At 37.0% G+C, this 17,207-nt stretch overlaps 7 protein-coding genes across 7 annotated transcripts; 5 read left to right on the forward strand and 2 right to left on the reverse strand.

Moving 5' to 3' along the window:
* Nucleotides 1–272: 272 nt before the first annotated feature.
* SOCG_00139 (CMGC/CDK/CDK7 protein kinase Mcs6) lies at nucleotides 273–1,841 on the reverse strand. The gene is made up of 2 exons (XM_013162559.1): nucleotides 1,379–1,841; nucleotides 273–1,307 (listed from the first exon to the last, which is right to left on the reverse strand). The coding sequence occupies exons 1-2, from the start codon at nucleotides 1,458–1,460 to the stop codon at nucleotides 379–381; spliced, it is 1,011 nt and encodes a 336-aa protein (XP_013018013.1). The 5' UTR covers nucleotides 1,461–1,841; the 3' UTR covers nucleotides 273–378.
* Nucleotides 1,293–4,456, forward strand: SOCG_00140 (uncharacterized protein). Its single transcript, XM_013162560.1, has 2 exons — nucleotides 1,293–1,850; nucleotides 1,895–4,456. The coding sequence occupies exon 2, from the start codon at nucleotides 2,501–2,503 to the stop codon at nucleotides 4,289–4,291; it is 1,791 nt and encodes a 596-aa protein (XP_013018014.1). The 5' UTR covers nucleotides 1,293–1,850; nucleotides 1,895–2,500; the 3' UTR covers nucleotides 4,292–4,456.
* On the reverse strand, nucleotides 1,893–5,427 carry SOCG_00141 (uncharacterized protein). The gene has a single exon (XM_013162561.1). The coding sequence runs from the start codon at nucleotides 5,103–5,105 to the stop codon at nucleotides 4,449–4,451; it is 657 nt and encodes a 218-aa protein (XP_013018015.1). The 5' UTR covers nucleotides 5,106–5,427; the 3' UTR covers nucleotides 1,893–4,448.
* Nucleotides 5,428–6,472: 1,045 nt separating this feature from the next.
* SOCG_00142 (nuclease) lies at nucleotides 6,473–7,793 on the forward strand. Its single transcript, XM_013162562.1, has one exon. It carries the CDS (start codon nucleotides 6,706–6,708, stop codon nucleotides 7,411–7,413), a length of 708 nt encoding a protein of 235 aa, XP_013018016.1. The 5' UTR covers nucleotides 6,473–6,705; the 3' UTR covers nucleotides 7,414–7,793.
* Nucleotides 7,728–10,182, forward strand: SOCG_00143 (ENTH/VHS domain-containing protein). The gene is made up of 2 exons (XM_013162563.1): nucleotides 7,728–7,875; nucleotides 7,920–10,182. The coding sequence occupies exons 1-2, from the start codon at nucleotides 7,830–7,832 to the stop codon at nucleotides 9,563–9,565; spliced, it is 1,692 nt and encodes a 563-aa protein (XP_013018017.1). The 5' UTR covers nucleotides 7,728–7,829; the 3' UTR covers nucleotides 9,566–10,182.
* A 380-nt stretch (nucleotides 10,183–10,562) lies between these two features.
* On the forward strand, nucleotides 10,563–12,213 carry SOCG_00144 (septin Spn7). The gene is made up of 5 exons (XM_013162564.1): nucleotides 10,563–10,834; nucleotides 10,875–10,956; nucleotides 11,004–11,097; nucleotides 11,141–11,652; nucleotides 11,694–12,213. The coding sequence occupies exons 1-5, from the start codon at nucleotides 10,642–10,644 to the stop codon at nucleotides 12,058–12,060; spliced, it is 1,248 nt and encodes a 415-aa protein (XP_013018018.1). The 5' UTR covers nucleotides 10,563–10,641; the 3' UTR covers nucleotides 12,061–12,213.
* Nucleotides 12,214–12,379: 166 nt separating this feature from the next.
* SOCG_00145 (STE/STE11/CDC15 protein kinase Cdc7) lies at nucleotides 12,380–17,168 on the forward strand. The gene is made up of 11 exons (XM_013162565.1): nucleotides 12,380–13,405; nucleotides 13,456–13,590; nucleotides 13,647–13,676; nucleotides 13,723–13,787; nucleotides 13,836–14,089; nucleotides 14,143–14,607; nucleotides 14,651–14,877; nucleotides 14,916–14,979; nucleotides 15,017–15,369; nucleotides 15,413–15,547; nucleotides 15,588–17,168. The coding sequence occupies exons 1-11, from the start codon at nucleotides 13,376–13,378 to the stop codon at nucleotides 17,001–17,003; spliced, it is 3,174 nt and encodes a 1,057-aa protein (XP_013018019.1). The 5' UTR covers nucleotides 12,380–13,375; the 3' UTR covers nucleotides 17,004–17,168.
* The last annotated feature ends 39 nt before the right edge of the window (nucleotides 17,169–17,207 follow it).

The raw sequence follows: 17,207 nt of genomic DNA on the forward strand, positions 1-17,207 counted from the left end.
AATGCTATATGTGACTGCTTTACGTCCATTTACTGAGGTTGTTGCATGATGTTGCATAGTACGTTATTATACGTTAGTAAACAATCATTGTCATGTTTTGGGATTGAATGCAAAAACTCTACGACATGGTCCTGTAAGTACACGCTATAGGTGAAGAGATTAACATTAACCGTTCGTATTGCATGAGGCAGGTAAAGGTTTGTGTTTATAGAATAATATACTGAGTTACACATAAATGTTTGAAAGTCTGGTATCTAAAAGAAACAAAAAGATAGGGTAACATAATCGTCATTCATAAATTATTTTGAAGAGCTTTTAAAGAATCTAGGGAGCTATGATGAGAAAAAGGGAAGATTGAAGATCCAAAAAAAGAATTGACTAACTGACAAACTTGATGTTTGGCCGTACAGAATTATTTACCTGACGTTGCAAATCACTTGAGACATGCTTGATGCCTTCTTCTCCGCCCTTTTTAGGCAATTCAGAAGGATGAGTAGGACGCGGTAGACAGGAAAAGTACGGATGTTCTAAGGCTTGTTGGGCTGTAGGTCTGCTGTAAGGATCATAATCAAAAAATTTCTTTAGTAAGTCCAGCTCTTCAGTTCCAGCAGCCGAAAATAATGCTTCCATTCCTCCACTTGGTGGTGGAATAGCTTTCATGTCAACATAATTAGGCAATTGTTTCATTCTCTGTAAAACGGCCGGCTCCGGACTACCTAAGGCACGGAAAATGACGCTCAATTGATCCAAATCTGTTTCACCTGGAAGATAAGGAGTACGAAGCATTAGTTCTGCAAAAATGCATCCAACACTCCACATATCAACACCTGTTCCATAGCTTCTGCAACCCATAAATAATTCCGGGGGTCTATACCATCTAGTGATGACCTGGTGACTCATGTGATTAGGCATACCATAATCTCTGGAAAGACCGAAATCTGCTAGTTTTAGAACTCCATCACTAGAGATCAGAAGGTTATTTGGTTTCAAATCCCGATGCAGGATAAAGCGAGAATGAATATGGTGTAAACCCCGAAGAAGCATAAGCATCCAAGCTTTAATGTGTGCAGGTTGGAAAACAATAAACTTGTCTTTAATAAGCATTTCCAAGTCGCTGTCAAGGAACTCAAGAATGATATTAAGATTCGACTTGGTTGCGAAAACGTCCATCAATTCAATGACATTGACATGTCTTGTTTCTTTCAAAAACTTAATTTCACGCAAAGCACTTAAATCTATTCCATCCTTAAACTGTCCCACTTTGATTTTCTTTATAGCGACTCTTCGGTTCGTTTCCTTCTGGCGACCTATTTCACATTTCGTTTAGTATTTGATACACTTAATATGTTAACAGTTAATGGGAATTCATCTAACCTACCTAGAAATACCACCGCGTATGTTCCTTCACCTACTTTACGCTCTTTCACGTACGACCATTTGGTCGACTTTTCAATATCCATAGCGCTTGCTCTAGTATTATTGAGGTTAGAGAAAACTCTGAAAAAATTTATACAAATTCAACTCGAGTGATGTACCCTAGAACGAAGGTGCGAACTTTTCGCCCGTTGAGTTTCGAAGGTGTAGTGCTCGTTCCTCTTCTGAAGAAAAATACCGCCCTTGAAAAGTAATATCTTCGTAAAGTGTTTAAATTTATTCTTTTAATTAAAATTAAAAAGGGAATTGATATGGATAATCTTTAAAGCCTTTACGGATACCTGACTCGTTACGCAGCAATAAAGCACTGGTGCTACTCAAATCGTTGTTCGTTTAGGTACGGAGATTTGTATTGAATAGTTTACAGAGCACACTCATATAACATTCTATTGAATACTGATTTCTTCTATTTATTAGTACGTAGAAAGCATTGTACGTTGTGTACTAACTATAGTTTAAGTACTTGAGTCTTTGTTTGTTTACACCCAAACGCAGGATTCAAATCATGTTATGTGAAACTAAAAGTAAAAAAGGTATTGCATTCTTTTAGTTATATTTCATCTAATGATGACATATTTAATCTATGCTAAGTTACAGCGTAGAAGCGATGAAGCCAAAGACAATCAGCCTCAATTGAAGCAGCAGATATATCGTCGAAACTTAAAAGCTAAGCACTATTCCTCCTCCTATTTTGAATTATTAAATGCCTATGTATCAAGTAATATTACTTGAAAACAGTCCCAATTGATGTCAAAACTGAGTAACTTATGAGACAGCCGATTCCATCATCATAAGAACATCGTCTTCTAAAACAGTTCAAAAACACCGCATGCCCCTCCTTCTTCCTTCCTAGAACTGCAAACAACAACATATCTTTTCTTGGATAAAATTCGACCAGAGCTTTTTAGTCAATATCCAAAGACATAAATCTCTGATTCACTCCTCAATCTAAGCGATTACCCATTCATTCCTTTATAACTCTTCCATTTGAAGAGCCATAATCGCACAGACCCCACGATACTTCCAATATCTATCCTCTTGATAAATTGCATAGATCAAGTCGTTCATGACCTCCAATTTCTACGAGGACATCAATACAAACCTTGAAAAGGAGATGTCTAAAGATACAGGAAAGATAAGTTCACCCGCCGACAAAAAATCTCGAAGTTTTGAACATATCGATCATGACCTGGAAAATAACGTAGAGATTGTGACAAGTGAGGATGAAAAAGGTCTCAAAAGACAACTAAAGCCCCGCCATATGCAAATGATCGCAATTGGTGGTTGCGTTGGAACAGGACTTTTTGTTGGTTCCGGAAACGCATTAGCAGATGGCGGTCCAGCAAGCATTATTATAGCATTCACAGTCATTGGACTCTATGTTATATTCACCACAAGTGCTCTAGCTGAGCTTTCAGTTCTCTATCCCGTCTCTGGTTCTTTTTACACATATTTTTCTCGCTTCATTGATCCCGCCTGGGGCTTTGCAGTAGGAATTCAGTACTGGTTATCCTTCGCGGTCACCGTCCCACTAGAACTCACAGTGGCTCCCCTCATTATTAACGTCTGGCATGCCCCTGGACGTGCGTCAGTCTGGATTTCAGTCTTTTACGTGTTGATTATTGGGATCAATATATGGGGGACAAAAGGATACGGTGAGGTCGAATTTGTTTTGAGCATCGTCAAACTAGTCGCCGTTTTCGGTTTCTTACTCCTTAGTATCATTATCACCGCTGGAGGTGTACCGACGGATACCAGAGGTGTCATTGGCGTCTCCTATTGGAAACCACCTTTAACGTTCAATAACGGGATTAAAGGCTTTTGCGCAGTCCTTGTCATAGCTATCTTCTCACTTTCCGGTACAGAATTGGTAGGACTAGCAGCTGCTGAAGCAAAAGACCCTCATAAGACAATTCCAAAAGCAGTACGTCAAATATTTTGGAGAATCATCCTATTTTACGTGCTAGCATTATTCATGTTAACATTGGTTATACCTTCCAATAACCCGCATCTACGCACTTCTGGTGATTCTGAAGCTCTTCTGTCGCCGTTCGTAATCGCCATTAAGTTAGCAAATATCAAAGCACTTCCAAGTGTTATGAATGCAGTAATTCTCAGCTCAACACTTTCGGTTGGTAATTCAGCATCATATGCAGCATCAAGGGCGCTTTTCGCTTTAGCCAAGAATGGATTTGCTCCGAAGTTTTTGTTGAAGACGAATAAAAGGGGACATCCAATCTACGCAATAATCATAACTCTATCACTTGGAAGCATCGCATACTTCACAGAAGCAGGAGTAGGAGGCGCCCTTTTTGGATGGCTTTTGTCCATCTGCGGACTGTCCACTACGTTTATCTGGGGAAGCATATGTCTGAGTCACCTTCAGTTTAGAAGAGCATGGAAAGCACAGAATCATTCTTTAGAAGAACTTCCATATCTCAGCATGTTTGGAGTTTATGGATCTGTTTACGGAGTTGTCATGACTTTTCTAGCACTAGCAGCACAACTTTACGTGGCTATATTTCCAATTGATAGGGCGCCAAACCCTATAAGCTTCTTTCAAGCATACCTAGCAGCTCCCCTATTAGTTATAAGTTACGTTTCATGGAAACTTTTGAAAAAAACGAGAATTGTTAACATAAAAGAAATTAATCTTGAGGATGGTATGCAAATAGAACCAGATATTGAGCAACAAATAGAAGAAAAGCCTTCTGATGAAGATCTTCTTCCCATGGCCCCGAGCAAACTGGCAAGTGACGAGAGCAGCCAATCTAGTGGTATCTGGCAAGATAAGGACGCGACGACAATCGTTACACCGGAACCCATATGGCCTAACAAATCTTTGAACAAAAAATAGTTAGTTAAATTTTTGATGTTTTTTGGAAACCCACGGATTCGTTCTGCATGATTATAATGTCATTCTCTTAGGAATAGATATAGCATTAGTATTAAATTTGATACATCAATACGCACATTCGCATATATAAAGAAGCGTTTTAGGAAAAATTTAAGCTTTAAGAATCTTCATTAGCTTTAGTCGAAGATAGTTCACGCGAGTATAATTGATCCATCACTGTTTCAGCAGCATGGTTCATTATGTCCTCATTCGTGTTGGAATCAGAACCATTCAAAAAGATGCTAGAAGAATCAGATTCTTCTTTGGTGGGAAGAGAAGCAAAAACATCATTTGGATTATTAAAAGCATGATTGATTAAGTTGTCTAACCCGTTCATGTCAACAACGTATTTTTTGCTATCCGCGAAGTAAATCTTAGCCAACTGTTTGACTAATGCCTTTTTTGAAGAATAATCCTTTTTATAAACATTTTCTTGCTTTGTTTGGTGGCGCAACTCTGCATCAGGATCAGGTAAGGGATAAGTATCAGGCTCAATTCCCGGGACTCGGATATCGACCCTTTCGCTTTTCTGTTTCACTGCTGCACGATGTCTCTGCACAGTGTCCTTGAGTTTTGCGGATGCTTCTTCACTACGCTTTATAGCCAATTCGGTTTCCGTGGCATACTCTTTTCGGACAGCTTTAACTGCTTCCTTGTAATCGTGTCGCAAAAGACTGGCGTCTTTTCGGTCAGGTGCTGTGCTTTGAAGTCTTTTACATAAGGACAAGACGGTGGAAGTCCTAGAGGCACGTGAAAACTTGTTGATTGAGAGCATGCTGGAATTTGAAGTACCATAAATGAAAGAAAACGAATGCAAATTTGGTTCGCGTGTACAAAAAGAAACAAAAAGGGTTATTAGAATACCTTAGTTTCGAGAAACGCGTAAAACAAATGTCAAAAATTCGGCACTAAGAAACGTGTTTTTACAAAAAAAAAAGAAAAGACCCCAAATATGAATAATTCCTCGAAAACGCGAATCTATAAAAAAAGTTCTGCGCCTTGTGAAAGGGTTTGGAGATTACTATGGAGGTGCAAAGGTTAAGTTCGGCAATATATTTCTTGGCAGTTGTTCTCATCCTTTTTCCTTCATTTGGTATTAGTGGACATGGTTAACGATGATTAGTTACGGTACACTCTACTTCATTAAAAGGGTATTATGATATCTAGTGTGCTTCCTTGAAAAATAAACACGGTCTGAATATATTAAAAAAAATTATGATAATACTGTAGGAATAAATGAAGAAGATGAAGGATTTTTCAGAATTTTTTTTAAAAAAATAATTCTAAAGCAGAAATAGAATATAGGATAAGAAGGGACCAATTATGTTGAATTACCATAAGAAAACTTTTTAATTCATGAACGAGTTATCCAAAGCGGTGACGGATACACGCAATCGCGTAAGAAACCCAAAAAATCATTATTTTTCATTAATTACTGATAAATAACTGTTAAAACTAAAATATCGGAATCAGAATGCTTATGAATTTGTGTACGTTCCTTGTTTACTAACGAAGCACCAAGACCTTCGTTAAAAACAATTCATTTTCGCTGGAAACATAAGGAAAAAAATGGGAGTTTTCTATAGGGATATAAAAAAAGTTCTAGTAGTATTTTTACATTTTTCTTTAACTTATTATGTATAATTTATTACCTATAATGGCTTTATTATCCTTTTTCCCACTTTTCAGGGTTAGGGTTATAAACCAAAAAGTTATATAAGTTGCTTTGAGGCCCCCTTGAGATTTCATTGTGCGTCAAAGCATTTTGCAAAAGCTAGCGTATCTGTTTCTTGCCTTTTACCAGAAACAGCCGTTTGCAAGGTGTGCTAATTTGACTGTTTAGTTTTTGTAACCTGTTTCTAAAGCTTCTGGCTTTAGGAAATCTTTACCAATGTTGGAGCACCGCTCTGAGGTGGGTAATGGTTTTCTGAAGCTTATTCAAGAATAGGTGTATGTAGTACTGGATGAGAGAATTGTATGAATAGACTTATTTCTGGAAAATTGGTACGTGGGATGATGAAGGTAGGATGTTTAAGTGGATAAATGCAAGTATTACTGAAGGATAAGAATGGTAGTTGTATGGTAATTTGTGGAAAGTATGACTGTCTGGGAGTATGAAGTGTAGTGTAGTAATCAATAAATGAAACATTATACGTGTTTCAGAAATAGAGAAGAATCGAAATGGTAATTTGAAGTGTTCTTAGTACTGAGTGTAGTACTCTACGAGCGAATTACTTTTCAGGTACAGGTAGGTAGCATTTGTAGCTAAATTCATATACAGTCCAGTTTCTACGTTCGTGGGAATCTTGTTCTCAATCAACAAGCAAGTCCTGCTGTTGGTGTAGTCTTTTCTATACTTCAGCAGCGAGGTAAGCATGCAAAACTCTGAAAAGGAAACCCCAGAAAAATCAAAAGCATATCCAACGATAGCAGTAGGAGGAGCAATCGTCGCTGGTATTTGGGCTGTGTGGCGATTCCGGAGGTTTGAAACAGTTCACGATATCCCTAAATCTCTTTTCCCTAATAAAGGGTCGGATCGATCTCAAAGATTTCGATCACTATTTGGCTATGTTACACGAGTTGGTGATGGAGATAACTTTCGTTTTTACCATACGCCGGGAGGATACTGGCTAGGATGGCGCTGGTTGCGTAAAGTGCCTACCTCACGGTCTGGTTTAGCTTCCAAGACAATTTCTGTTCGACTAGCCGGCGTGGATGCACCAGAATCTGGCCACTTTGGAAAAAAAGCCCAACCCTTTTCCTTGGAGGCCAAACAATATCTGTCGAAGACGTTGTTGCATAAAAACGTACGCATAATTCCACTGAAGGTTGATCAATACTCGAGACTCGTGGCCGGCGTACAGTACTATCCAATTTCCCATTTTTTTTGGAAAAGAGACATTGGTCCGGCTATGGTCCAAAAGGGATTGGCCGTTGTGTATGATGGAACGGATGGAGTCTTTTATCCAACGTCGAAGGAACAATTGCTTTCTCTTGAGAAGAAAGCAAAGAAGAAGAAACTTTGCCTTTGGTCTCAGGGAAACCGGGTGGTACTTCCTTCGGAGTACAAGCGCAACAGTTAAATTTCCATAACCATCGTTTCTGCTATCCTTACATATATCTTCTTGAATTCAATATTCGCAAAAAGCGTCATGGTTCATTTTCCGCAAATATCAACGATCGTTTATGTTCGAAGTAAATCACTAATTAACTAGCTTTTCTCTTTACTTAGTTGATTTATTTACTATTTTACTACTACTGAACTATTCTACCTTTTGTTTACATAATAACGAAAGCTACCAAGGGAACACTATCCGACACTATGTGATGCTTGATTTCCATACTAACGCTTTACGAACCTCCGTAAAGATCAGATACTTACCATAAACAGTACAAACTCAAATTGTAAACGATAGCTTTTAGTTAATACTTTATTCTTAATTTAATTTAAAGAAAGTCACGTACTTAGAAGGGAATTTCACTTGAGCAAGAAGCTGCAATGCCCCCGTCCAAATGGATGACCTCCTATGATCGAGCCGTTAAAAGTAAGTACTGATTCATGCTATAAAATATTAACGGTAATTTTTAGAGGCTACAAAGATCAAATTGGCTGCTCCGAAGAGCAAACATGTGGAATTAATTTTGCAAGCTACCTCTGAAGATCCTGATACATTAGATACAGTCATTCAGAACCTTTGTGAACGAATGAAAGATTCTTCGTGGACTGTCGTTTACAAATCATTAATTGTTTTCCATCTCATGTTAAAAGATGGCTCGCCTGGCACGACAATTGTGGCTCTGTCCCAGCGTCCTCGTATTCTCGAAGTCGTGCGAGCATCCTCTCTGACTACTCAAGGTCAAAATATTTATAATTATAGCAGATTTTTAAGTGAAAGGGTAAGGCAATATGGCCGTTTAGGATTTGATTACGCTCAAGCCGGTGATGCAACTAAGAAAAAACTCAAACAATTGACCGTCGAGAAAGGACTTATACGCCATATAGATGGTATCCAGTCGCAGCTTAAGAGGCTTTTGAGATGTCAGTTCCTCGTTGATGAGATAGACAATGATATAACCGTGACATCCTTCCGGCTACTTGTGGGTGATTTGTTGGTGCTCTTTAAAGCAATCAATATTGGTGTAATTAAATTACTGGAACATTATTTTGAAATGAGCCATACCGATGCAGAGCAATCTCTTCGTATCTACAAAACTTTTGTTCGACAGACTGAAGATGTTATCAATTTTCTGGGCACAGCTCGTTCCTTGGAATTCGTTACCAAATTCCCCGTCCCCAATATTAAACATGCCCCTATTAGTTTAACGGCTTCCTTGGAAGAGTACCTACATGATCCGGATTTCGAAAAAAATCGTAATCAGTATTTGAACAAAAAGACGAATCCGAATAAGTCTGGAAGTGTTTTAGATCTTTCCGAGACAACACCTCAAATACCCCAAGAAGGCAAACAGATGGACTCCTCATTTCCGAATTATAATACTTCATCTTTTGTGGATGAAATGTTACAAGAGGGTAATGATCTTCCTTTGAATTTAAGACAGAATTCTCCTTCCTATAACCAGCCAAACAATTCATCTACTCACCAACAACCCGCTCCGAATCCATTGAATCCCTTCCTTAATGCCTCTGTACCATACCAAATTCAACAGGCCCAAGTTGCTCCGATGGCCGTTCCGCAAATGACAGGAAACCCTTATGCTCAGGTGTCATACAGTCCCCAAACGAATCCTTATGTCCAAAACTCAAGTGGTATTCAACCAATGCTAACTGGTTACGGTCCTTCATCAGTGGCAGGTTCATACAATCCCCCGAATAGAGCTCAATCTGTAAACATTGATTTTAAAAACCCTTTTCAAAATTATATTAACCCGAGTGCAATCCAATCCCAATCCACGGGGTTTCAGTCGCCATCTATGACTCCTGGTGGCTTACAGAATTCCCCGTCTTACTTCAATACTGAAACCATACCATCATTTTCTGGAGCACCGAAGGGTGTACCAATGGACAGACCAACACCCACAAGCGTTTATAGCACGAATGCTAATTATACCCCGCAATCTTTAAGCCAACAGAACACAATGAATTATCCCAATTACATACATTCTGCTCCCTCTAATATTTCAAAAAATCCTTTTGCACTCAAGCAATCTCAAGAGACTCAAAATGTATTACAGAGCTCAATGACGGGCCATTCTAAAAATCCATTTCGAGTTTAGTTGGTCTTCTCTTAACCTTTGCCGTTACGGTATTCAGCTTGGAAAAGTCTCATCCGCATTTGTAATTATAAGCATATAAAGTTAAGTCACTCCTTGCTTCACTTTATTTAGAATCCTGTATGTGCAAGTAATGAAGCGCTTGCATTATCTGTTCGTTAGAAATATGTACTGTTCAGTTATTCCTCGTGCTGTTGAAAAGAGTTAGTCCTGAATATTGCAGCTGGTTAACCCGCTATATACCTTCTTTTGAAATTTTGGTCCTTATATCTTTTCAATTTGGTTCTACGACTTATGTTCTAGTTTACAGATTTGTGCATACATTTATACACTTTGCATGGTTCTTCGCTACTGCTTGAACCGAATGTTAAAGAACAAGCGGCTTCTCCTCTAACAATCCGTGTACTCAAACAAATCCAGTCTTATTTAAGGTAATCCATGTTCTGCTTTAGATTTCCTAATTTGGTTTATTTCTATGAAATTCAAATGAGAAGTTACGTGTTGTTATGCTTATTCATTTACAATGAAAATTAGACGACAAACTGTTAAAATAGTACACCGTTCGGTCTTTTGTCCATGAATAATGTTTTTATATATAAATATAAATATTTAACCAGTAACATTAAAAAGTTTCTAATGTTTCATTAAATGGTAGCTTCACATTTTCTCTATGGAAAGCACTCTTTACATAATTTTCGAATCCATCGTGATAATTAATTAGAACTGTTGAAGTATGAATAAATTGGTGCTCTAGTTTATGCGTGAAGCTGATTCTTCTTATTTCTTTTCTATACTTTGTCGAAGTCCGATTTCCATGTTAGAAGAAAAAAAAAAAAAAAAAATTTCAATATTAACATATATTTTTGATTTATTTGTTAAAAATTGTACATCGCCTTAAACAATGTAATAAACTGTTTATCAAATTTAGAAAAAACAAAAACATTCAGTATTTATTTACATTTCTGTCTGTTGTTGTTTACTTACATTACCGAATTTGTGGTTAAAACCGGTATTGAAACCAGTGTAAACAAAGCTTTTCCAACTTTCTTACAACAATAACCATCAATTGAGTAGCAAAAATGAGATACGTTCCCAGATTTTATTCGAAAAAAGGACAAAAATTTCGTCTTATGGTCACTGGTTCCAGTTGTACTGGATATCAATCATGTATTAATGTTCTTTGCGAAAAGCAAATCTTAGACGAGCAATTGGATGTGAATCCTGAAGAAGCTCACTTGGAAAGACCATTGAAAATTATAGAACATGAAGCAGGTATTTTAATAAGCCGGTTATCATATGCTAATGTTGTTAGACATCCAAGGAGAAGAATTTCGGGTTGCTTTGACTATTATAGAAGTCTGCGGCTTTGGTGATATGCTTGACAGATCTTCCAAGTATGAACTGGTTAATATGTTTTTAAATCATGACTAATATTCTGTAGCTTTGATGTTGTGACCGACTACTTGGAAAATCAACTTGACCAAGTTTTAGTCGAAGAGTCTAAGATTCGTAGAAATTCTAAATTTGTTGATAAGGTTAGAGGTTTTTTTATTTTATTTTATTATTAACATACGATAGAGAGTGGATGCTTTACTCTACTTCATTGAGCCATATGGGCATTGTTTATCTGAATTTGATTTAGAAGCAATGAGACGCTTCTCTAAGAGAGTCAATGTTATACCTGTTATTGGGTTTGCTAATGCCTTCACGAAGGAAGAATTAAGCATTTTCAAACAAAGGATCGTTCAAGAGCTCTCAGATGAAAATATTCAAATCTTTGACTTCCCTTACGATGAAGACGAAGACGAAGATGAGGTTGTTGAAGAAAATAAGCGACTCAGATCGAATCTTCCATTCGCTGTATCTGGTGCAGCTACAGGTGTTAATCAACAGGATTTTGATGACCTTGCTAAACATTTCCCATGGGGAACCTATAACATTGAAGATCCAGCACACTCTGACTTTGTGGATTTGAAAACAGTCCTGTTCATGTCGCATTTGCAGCACCTAAAGTTTATTACGCAACAATATTTCTATGAAGCCTATCGTACAGAAAGGCTTTCTAACGCTTCATTGTCCTCTAATTCTTCGTATGTTATTTTCCAACAACTCGAATACTAACCATATATAGGCATATGCTGGTCGACCATGACGAATCCAAACAAAGCGGAACAAATCCACATGAACCGTATGAATTTGAAACCCATGAACCGACAAGTTCTCAATCCTCACTTAAACATGCGCAATCCAAATCGGATATGAATTCTGTATCACCAAGTATTAAATCTAGACAAACTTTACAAAAGAGAGATTCTATTAAATCCACGTCAAGCAAGATTAAAGTTCCTCATGTTGAAACCAGTCTGCGTGAGTTCCCTCAAAGAAATTCTTCCAAAAGGAACGCACAAATTAACGAAGTTGGTGAAACCAAAGTGTTACAATCCGACGATGTTGCTCATGGTCGCTTTGAAAATGTTCCCTGTACCACTACAAAGTAATGACACAGGAACGCTTTCAGGTCTGCATCATCCAGCTTATCAAATATCGGTTTGTAAATTCAAATCGTCTTATGTTCAATTAACTGCTTAGTATATTTTATCAAAAGTAAATAATTGATTTTATTGAGATTCCAAAAGCTTGGTAGTTATTTCATATAAGATGCAAAGGAAGAGTGTCTACGACTGGTTTAGATGATAAGAACACGTTAAAGATTATTTCTTTATGTTCAATCAAAACAAGAGAAGGTATTTAAACATAATATGCCCTAGTCCTGCAATAAACAAAACCACAAAGGCCGTAAACTACTTACACGAATTCAGAATAGTACATGAGATTATAGGCTATAAAGCATATTGGTTGAACCAGAACATCTTCAATTTTTAAAAAGTGAAACAAAGTATCGACCAATACGGATGAAATTCAAAATCCAAGAAATCAACTTATGGAGCAATGAGCAGTCTAACATATTCTGCACCAGAAGCTTTTAGCGAATAAATCAAGATGCTACATATAATCCTACAATACATAGAGGCTATTAATCGATAAATATAGAATCAACTTGGGGAATTCAATAGACTCTTTCCCATGTTATTTCAATTAAGATCATCCTAATAGCTTCCCTTTCTGTAGTCGGAAAAAGTGAAGGAAAGGACGTATAATTGAAACGATCAACATTAAAAAGAAGAGTTTAAAAAAGCTATCACTCGATATTGATGATTTTAGGAACTAGCAGTGAGGACTTCATCAACTATACAACCAGTTCGCTCGAATGTCCCAGTGCAAAAAAGACAATATATTTTTCAATGTAATCTAGTACCTAAATCAAACTTCTTGAATTTCAATTTTTGGTTTCCGTTTCCCATGAATATTCAAATTCAATTGCTGTTTTCCGAAGTAAAACCCTTCTTCTCATGAGTCTCATACTGCTTCCAGCTTTGAAAATTCATTTCGAAGTAAGTAAATATATTCCTAGTTTTCTAATTTTCTCAAGGATTCATAACTTCAAGTCATTGCTAAGGAAGAACAATCGATAACTACTTTTAACATTTGAAGAAAGCAAATATGAGCCAAAAGCGATAAAAACAACAAAGTATGGATGTAAAAATAACGATAAATTAATTAAGACATCTCTCCTCGTCTTTACTTGTAAGAAGGAAATAATATGTTAGGTGCCTAAATTTCTACTACCTTACGCTGTCCGATCAAGTCACCCATAATAAATAACAAACAGTGAAAGCACTTCTAAAGGAAAAGGCTACTTACTTGGCTTTTTTCATTTAAATATAATTATTTATTTGTCCTTTCTTTGGAGTCATGCACAATTTTGATCATGCGTCGAGCATAGTAAGCTAACATTTCATTCTTTAAGGAATATGTCACTGATCAATTTATAGACACTGGGCGACTGTCTTGGAAAAGGGGCTTTTGGAGCTGTTTATCGAGGATTAAATATAAAAAATGGAGAAACTGTGGCCGTAAAACGCATAAAGGTGTCCAAAATTATGAAAATGGATCTTTCCGTCATAAAAGTACGAAGTACATTATTAATTTAATAACAAAGAAAATCTAACCGTACAATTGCCAGATGGAAATTGATTTATTAAAAAATTTGGATGTATGGTCTATACTGTTGTCAACCGAAATTACTAACATCACGATAGCACCCAAATATTGTGAAATACAGAGGTTCCTATCAATTTGATGATTCTCTTTGTATTGTTTTAGAGTATGCACAATTTACAATTTCTCGTACGAGTCTAACGAATGATGGTAGATATTGTGAGAATGGGTCGTTGCATTCAATATGCAAGAATTTTGGAAAGATACCTGAAAATTTAGTTGCCATATATACATACCAGGTTTTACAGGGATTACATTACTTGCATAACCAGGGTGTTATTCATCGCGATATCAAAGGTGCAAATATACTGACCACAAAAGATGGGACTATCAAGCTCGCGGATTTTGGAGTTGCAACGAAAATGAATGCTTTAGACGAACATAGTGTCGTCGGTAGTCCGTATTGGAGTATGTAAAGCAAGAAACAAAATGTGTCTACGTTCTTCTTCTAACAAAAACAGTGGCACCCGAAGTCATTGAATTAATCGGTGCAACAACTTCTTCTGATATTTGGAGTGTTGGATGCACAGTTATAGAATTGTTGGAGGGAACTCCACCCTATTATGATTTAGATCCAACAGCAGCTCTATTCCATATGGTCAAGGATGAACATCCTCCTTTTCCTTCAAACATTTCATTATCGGCAAAGAACTTTTTAGCTCAATGCTTTCAAAAGGACCCAAATCTTCGAATTGGAACTAAGAAACTACTCAAACATCAGTGGGTTACTGCTCATCAAGCGTCCACCAAATTTACAGATGCTATTGATGAAGTCCAAAAATATAACGAACGAGTCAATGAAGACAACATGAATTTTATAAACGAAACGACTGTACATAACATTAATCCAACTCTGCATTCAGATAAGCAGTCCTCTTATCATCCTCCTGAACCACCCAAAACACCTCCACCTGTTGAGACAGAAAGTAAGTGTAGTCGAGTTATTGATTTATTAACTTTAATTTTTAGGATGTGATGTTTGGGATGATGAATTTCAGGGTACTCTGAAAATCAACAATGATGTACTGAAGAAATCTGAACATTTCTTGAATTTTTATAAGGATTTCAAAAGCAAAAATACTAGTTCGAGCTCTACAAATTCATCCCCGTCCAAAAGCAAGAAATCTATTAGCGTCGACCAGGGAAGTGAAGTTGCAGAGTTGGTGCAGAAACGCTCGTCGCCAGAAATATTGACGGTAAGTACTATTAATGACTTAAGATACTAATGCAGTAGCCGGCACTTAATAGGTCCATTGATCTTCAGCAGACTCCAAAACATCATAGATACCTCTCAAGTGGTAAGTTGAATTGTCAAATTCTTATTAACCCATACAGAACTGAAAGAAAATGTTCCCGATGGTTTGGAGAAGTTTGTTGAAACCAAAAAGGATAGTGAATTTACTGATGTATTTCCTGCTTCATCAATAAAAATTCAGGGCCTCCGTAAAGAAAAAGGTCTAGGAACGCTACTTTTAAATAAATCATACAATTCCTGGAACGATGAGGATGAAGAAACCGATGATGATAATGAACTTTTCGATCACCTTGATTCGGAGGCTGAAAGCTTAGACATGGAGAACAATATTTTACTTGATAAGCGAGTTCGACTAATTTCTTATTTGAAGGAGATTTTAAAAGGATTAATTGAGAAAAAATTGGAAGAAAGATCTTCACTTGTAACCCAAATAGTATGAGGTTTACGTTTGAAATTCTTTATGCTAACGAATATAGGCTTCAATATTAAGTGAAGACATAAGTTTAAAGGATGAATTAGTGAAAGCACATGGGATGCTTCCTCTTATTGAAACACTGAGCGAAGTTGAAGACATGTCTTTACAATTATTATTATTGAAGCTCATCAACACGGTATGTGTCAATATTGGATGATCCTGGGCTAACTGAAAAGATTGTTTATGATAATTATTCCACGTTACACAGATTTTGCTTTTCCGGTGGATTATCCGTTGTGTTGAAATTCTCTCAAAGATCCTATCCATGGGATTTTCGCTATGAAAGTGCTGTTTTTATTCAGCAGATGTATAGAGCATCATCACTATCCCTTCAAATGTTTATTGGTGTTTCAGGACTTCATATTCTATTGTCTTTCTTAAAAGAAGACTACACGAAAAGTAAAGATTTGGTTTTTGTGGGCGCGGAAGGATTATGGAAGTTGCTTAGACAACAGGATTGTATACCAAGAAATGATATTTGTCGTATAGTTGCACGTTCTCAAGTCTTAGAACCTATGACAAAAAGCATGCTTAAAGCTTTAGCTGCGGATGACTCCTCTTCTCGACTTTGTTTGTCGAGATTTTGTGAAATATTATTAGCGCTATCTCAGTCGGAAACTTACGTTAAGGAAGCTCTTTTGAGCGAGAACATTATTAGGAGAAACTTACGCATTCTTTTGTATCTACCTATCGAAGAGATGGTGACAATGTTGCAATATGTAAAGCAGATTTCTATGGTGCCATCGTCGATAAACCTCTTCAGGAAAGTGCATTTAATTCCTCTTTTAACGCATATACTTGGAGATCCGAAATTAAAAGATAACAGGAAAGAGATACGGAATGAATCACTGGCTACCTTGTTCAACATCTGCCGTCTAGATAAGGTTTCGCAAGAAAAAGCAGTTATTTCTGGAGCAATACCATTATTACAGGAAACGGCTGTGAAAGACAAGATATTAAAGGAGTTTGCGTTACCGATTTTATTAACACTTCCACAGTGTAGTCCCATATGCAGACAGTACTTGTGGAAAAATAGAGGACTTGAATTCTTTCTTTCACTTTTGCAAGACTTAAATTGGCAATCAGCTGCTTTAGACGCTATATCTGCGTGGCTCCAATACGAATTTAAAGAGATACAGCATGCTCTTTTGGAAAAACGATATGTACACCTGATACTTAAAGTATTTTGTTCGGCCCAATCAACTTCTTTTAATCGCTTGTTAGATGGGATTAGTAGAATATGCCAACTTTCTCCTAAACTAGCAGCAAGTTACGGTCAGCCTCTAGTTTTCCAAAAACTAGGAGATCGTTTGTTACACGGAAAGGCCAAACCAATCACGCTATTGAATGCTTTTCAAATGGTCAAATGCATGTGTGAAAGTAATCCTTATTGCAAAATATACATATCCCAAAATGACTTACCTGATTTAATTCATCACCAAAGCCGAACAAGTGATTCCGTCTTGGTCCGGGAGTTGGCCAAGGATCTTTTAAAGCAAGTGAAAGGCTCATACATCCAGGGTAACCCTTCTTTCTTAAAACCAGATATGCCTCCGCCAAAGCAATCATCTAAAGCAGCTGTAAACCGTTAATACTACAATTGAGCGAATGAACTCAGGTTACAATGTAATTTGAATTCTTTACTGGTGTCTCAAGTTTAAGGTAACGGAGGCCTTTGCATTACTTTTGCATCTTTTCCGTTAATATTACCCTTAATAATGTCTTAGTTATGTTAATGAAATTTTTGACCCTCTTGATTTAGCATTAGGCTGTAATGAAAAATTCATCTAGTTCAG

This window comes from Schizosaccharomyces octosporus, assembly GCF_000150505.1.
Source record: "Schizosaccharomyces octosporus yFS286 unplaced genomic scaffold supercont6.2, whole genome shotgun sequence".
NCBI classification, from domain to species: domain Eukaryota; kingdom Fungi; phylum Ascomycota; class Schizosaccharomycetes; order Schizosaccharomycetales; family Schizosaccharomycetaceae; genus Schizosaccharomyces; species Schizosaccharomyces octosporus.

Bases quoted from the DNA above. Each gene is read 5' to 3' on its own strand.
- SOCG_00139 (XM_013162559.1), bottom strand. From the start codon at position 1,460: ATGGATATTGAAAAGTCGACCAAATGGTCGTACGTGAAAGAGCGTAAA. The intron at 1,308-1,378 runs GTAGGTTAGATG...AATGTGAAATAG, and splicing joins ATACGCGGTGGTATTTCTAG to GTCGCCAGAAGGAAACGAAC.
- SOCG_00140 (XM_013162560.1), top strand. From the start codon at position 2,501: ATGACCTCCAATTTCTACGAGGACATCAATACAAACCTTGAAAAGGAG.
- SOCG_00141 (XM_013162561.1), bottom strand. From the start codon at position 5,105: ATGCTCTCAATCAACAAGTTTTCACGTGCCTCTAGGACTTCCACCGTC.
- SOCG_00142 (XM_013162562.1), top strand. From the start codon at position 6,706: ATGCAAAACTCTGAAAAGGAAACCCCAGAAAAATCAAAAGCATATCCA.
- SOCG_00143 (XM_013162563.1), top strand. From the start codon at position 7,830: ATGCCCCCGTCCAAATGGATGACCTCCTATGATCGAGCCGTTAAAA. The intron at 7,876-7,919 runs GTAAGTACTGAT...GGTAATTTTTAG, and splicing joins CTATGATCGAGCCGTTAAAA to AGGCTACAAAGATCAAATTG.
- SOCG_00144 (XM_013162564.1), top strand. From the start codon at position 10,642: ATGAGATACGTTCCCAGATTTTATTCGAAAAAAGGACAAAAATTTCGT. The intron at 11,098-11,140 runs GTTAGAGGTTTT...AACATACGATAG, and splicing joins ATTCTAAATTTGTTGATAAG to AGAGTGGATGCTTTACTCTA. The intron at 11,653-11,693 runs GTATGTTATTTT...AACCATATATAG, and splicing joins TCATTGTCCTCTAATTCTTC to GCATATGCTGGTCGACCATG.
- SOCG_00145 (XM_013162565.1), top strand. From the start codon at position 13,376: ATGCACAATTTTGATCATGCGTCGAGCATA. The intron at 14,090-14,142 runs GTATGTAAAGCA...TAACAAAAACAG, and splicing joins CGTCGGTAGTCCGTATTGGA to TGGCACCCGAAGTCATTGAA. The intron at 14,980-15,016 runs GTAAGTTGAATT...TAACCCATACAG, and splicing joins TCATAGATACCTCTCAAGTG to AACTGAAAGAAAATGTTCCC.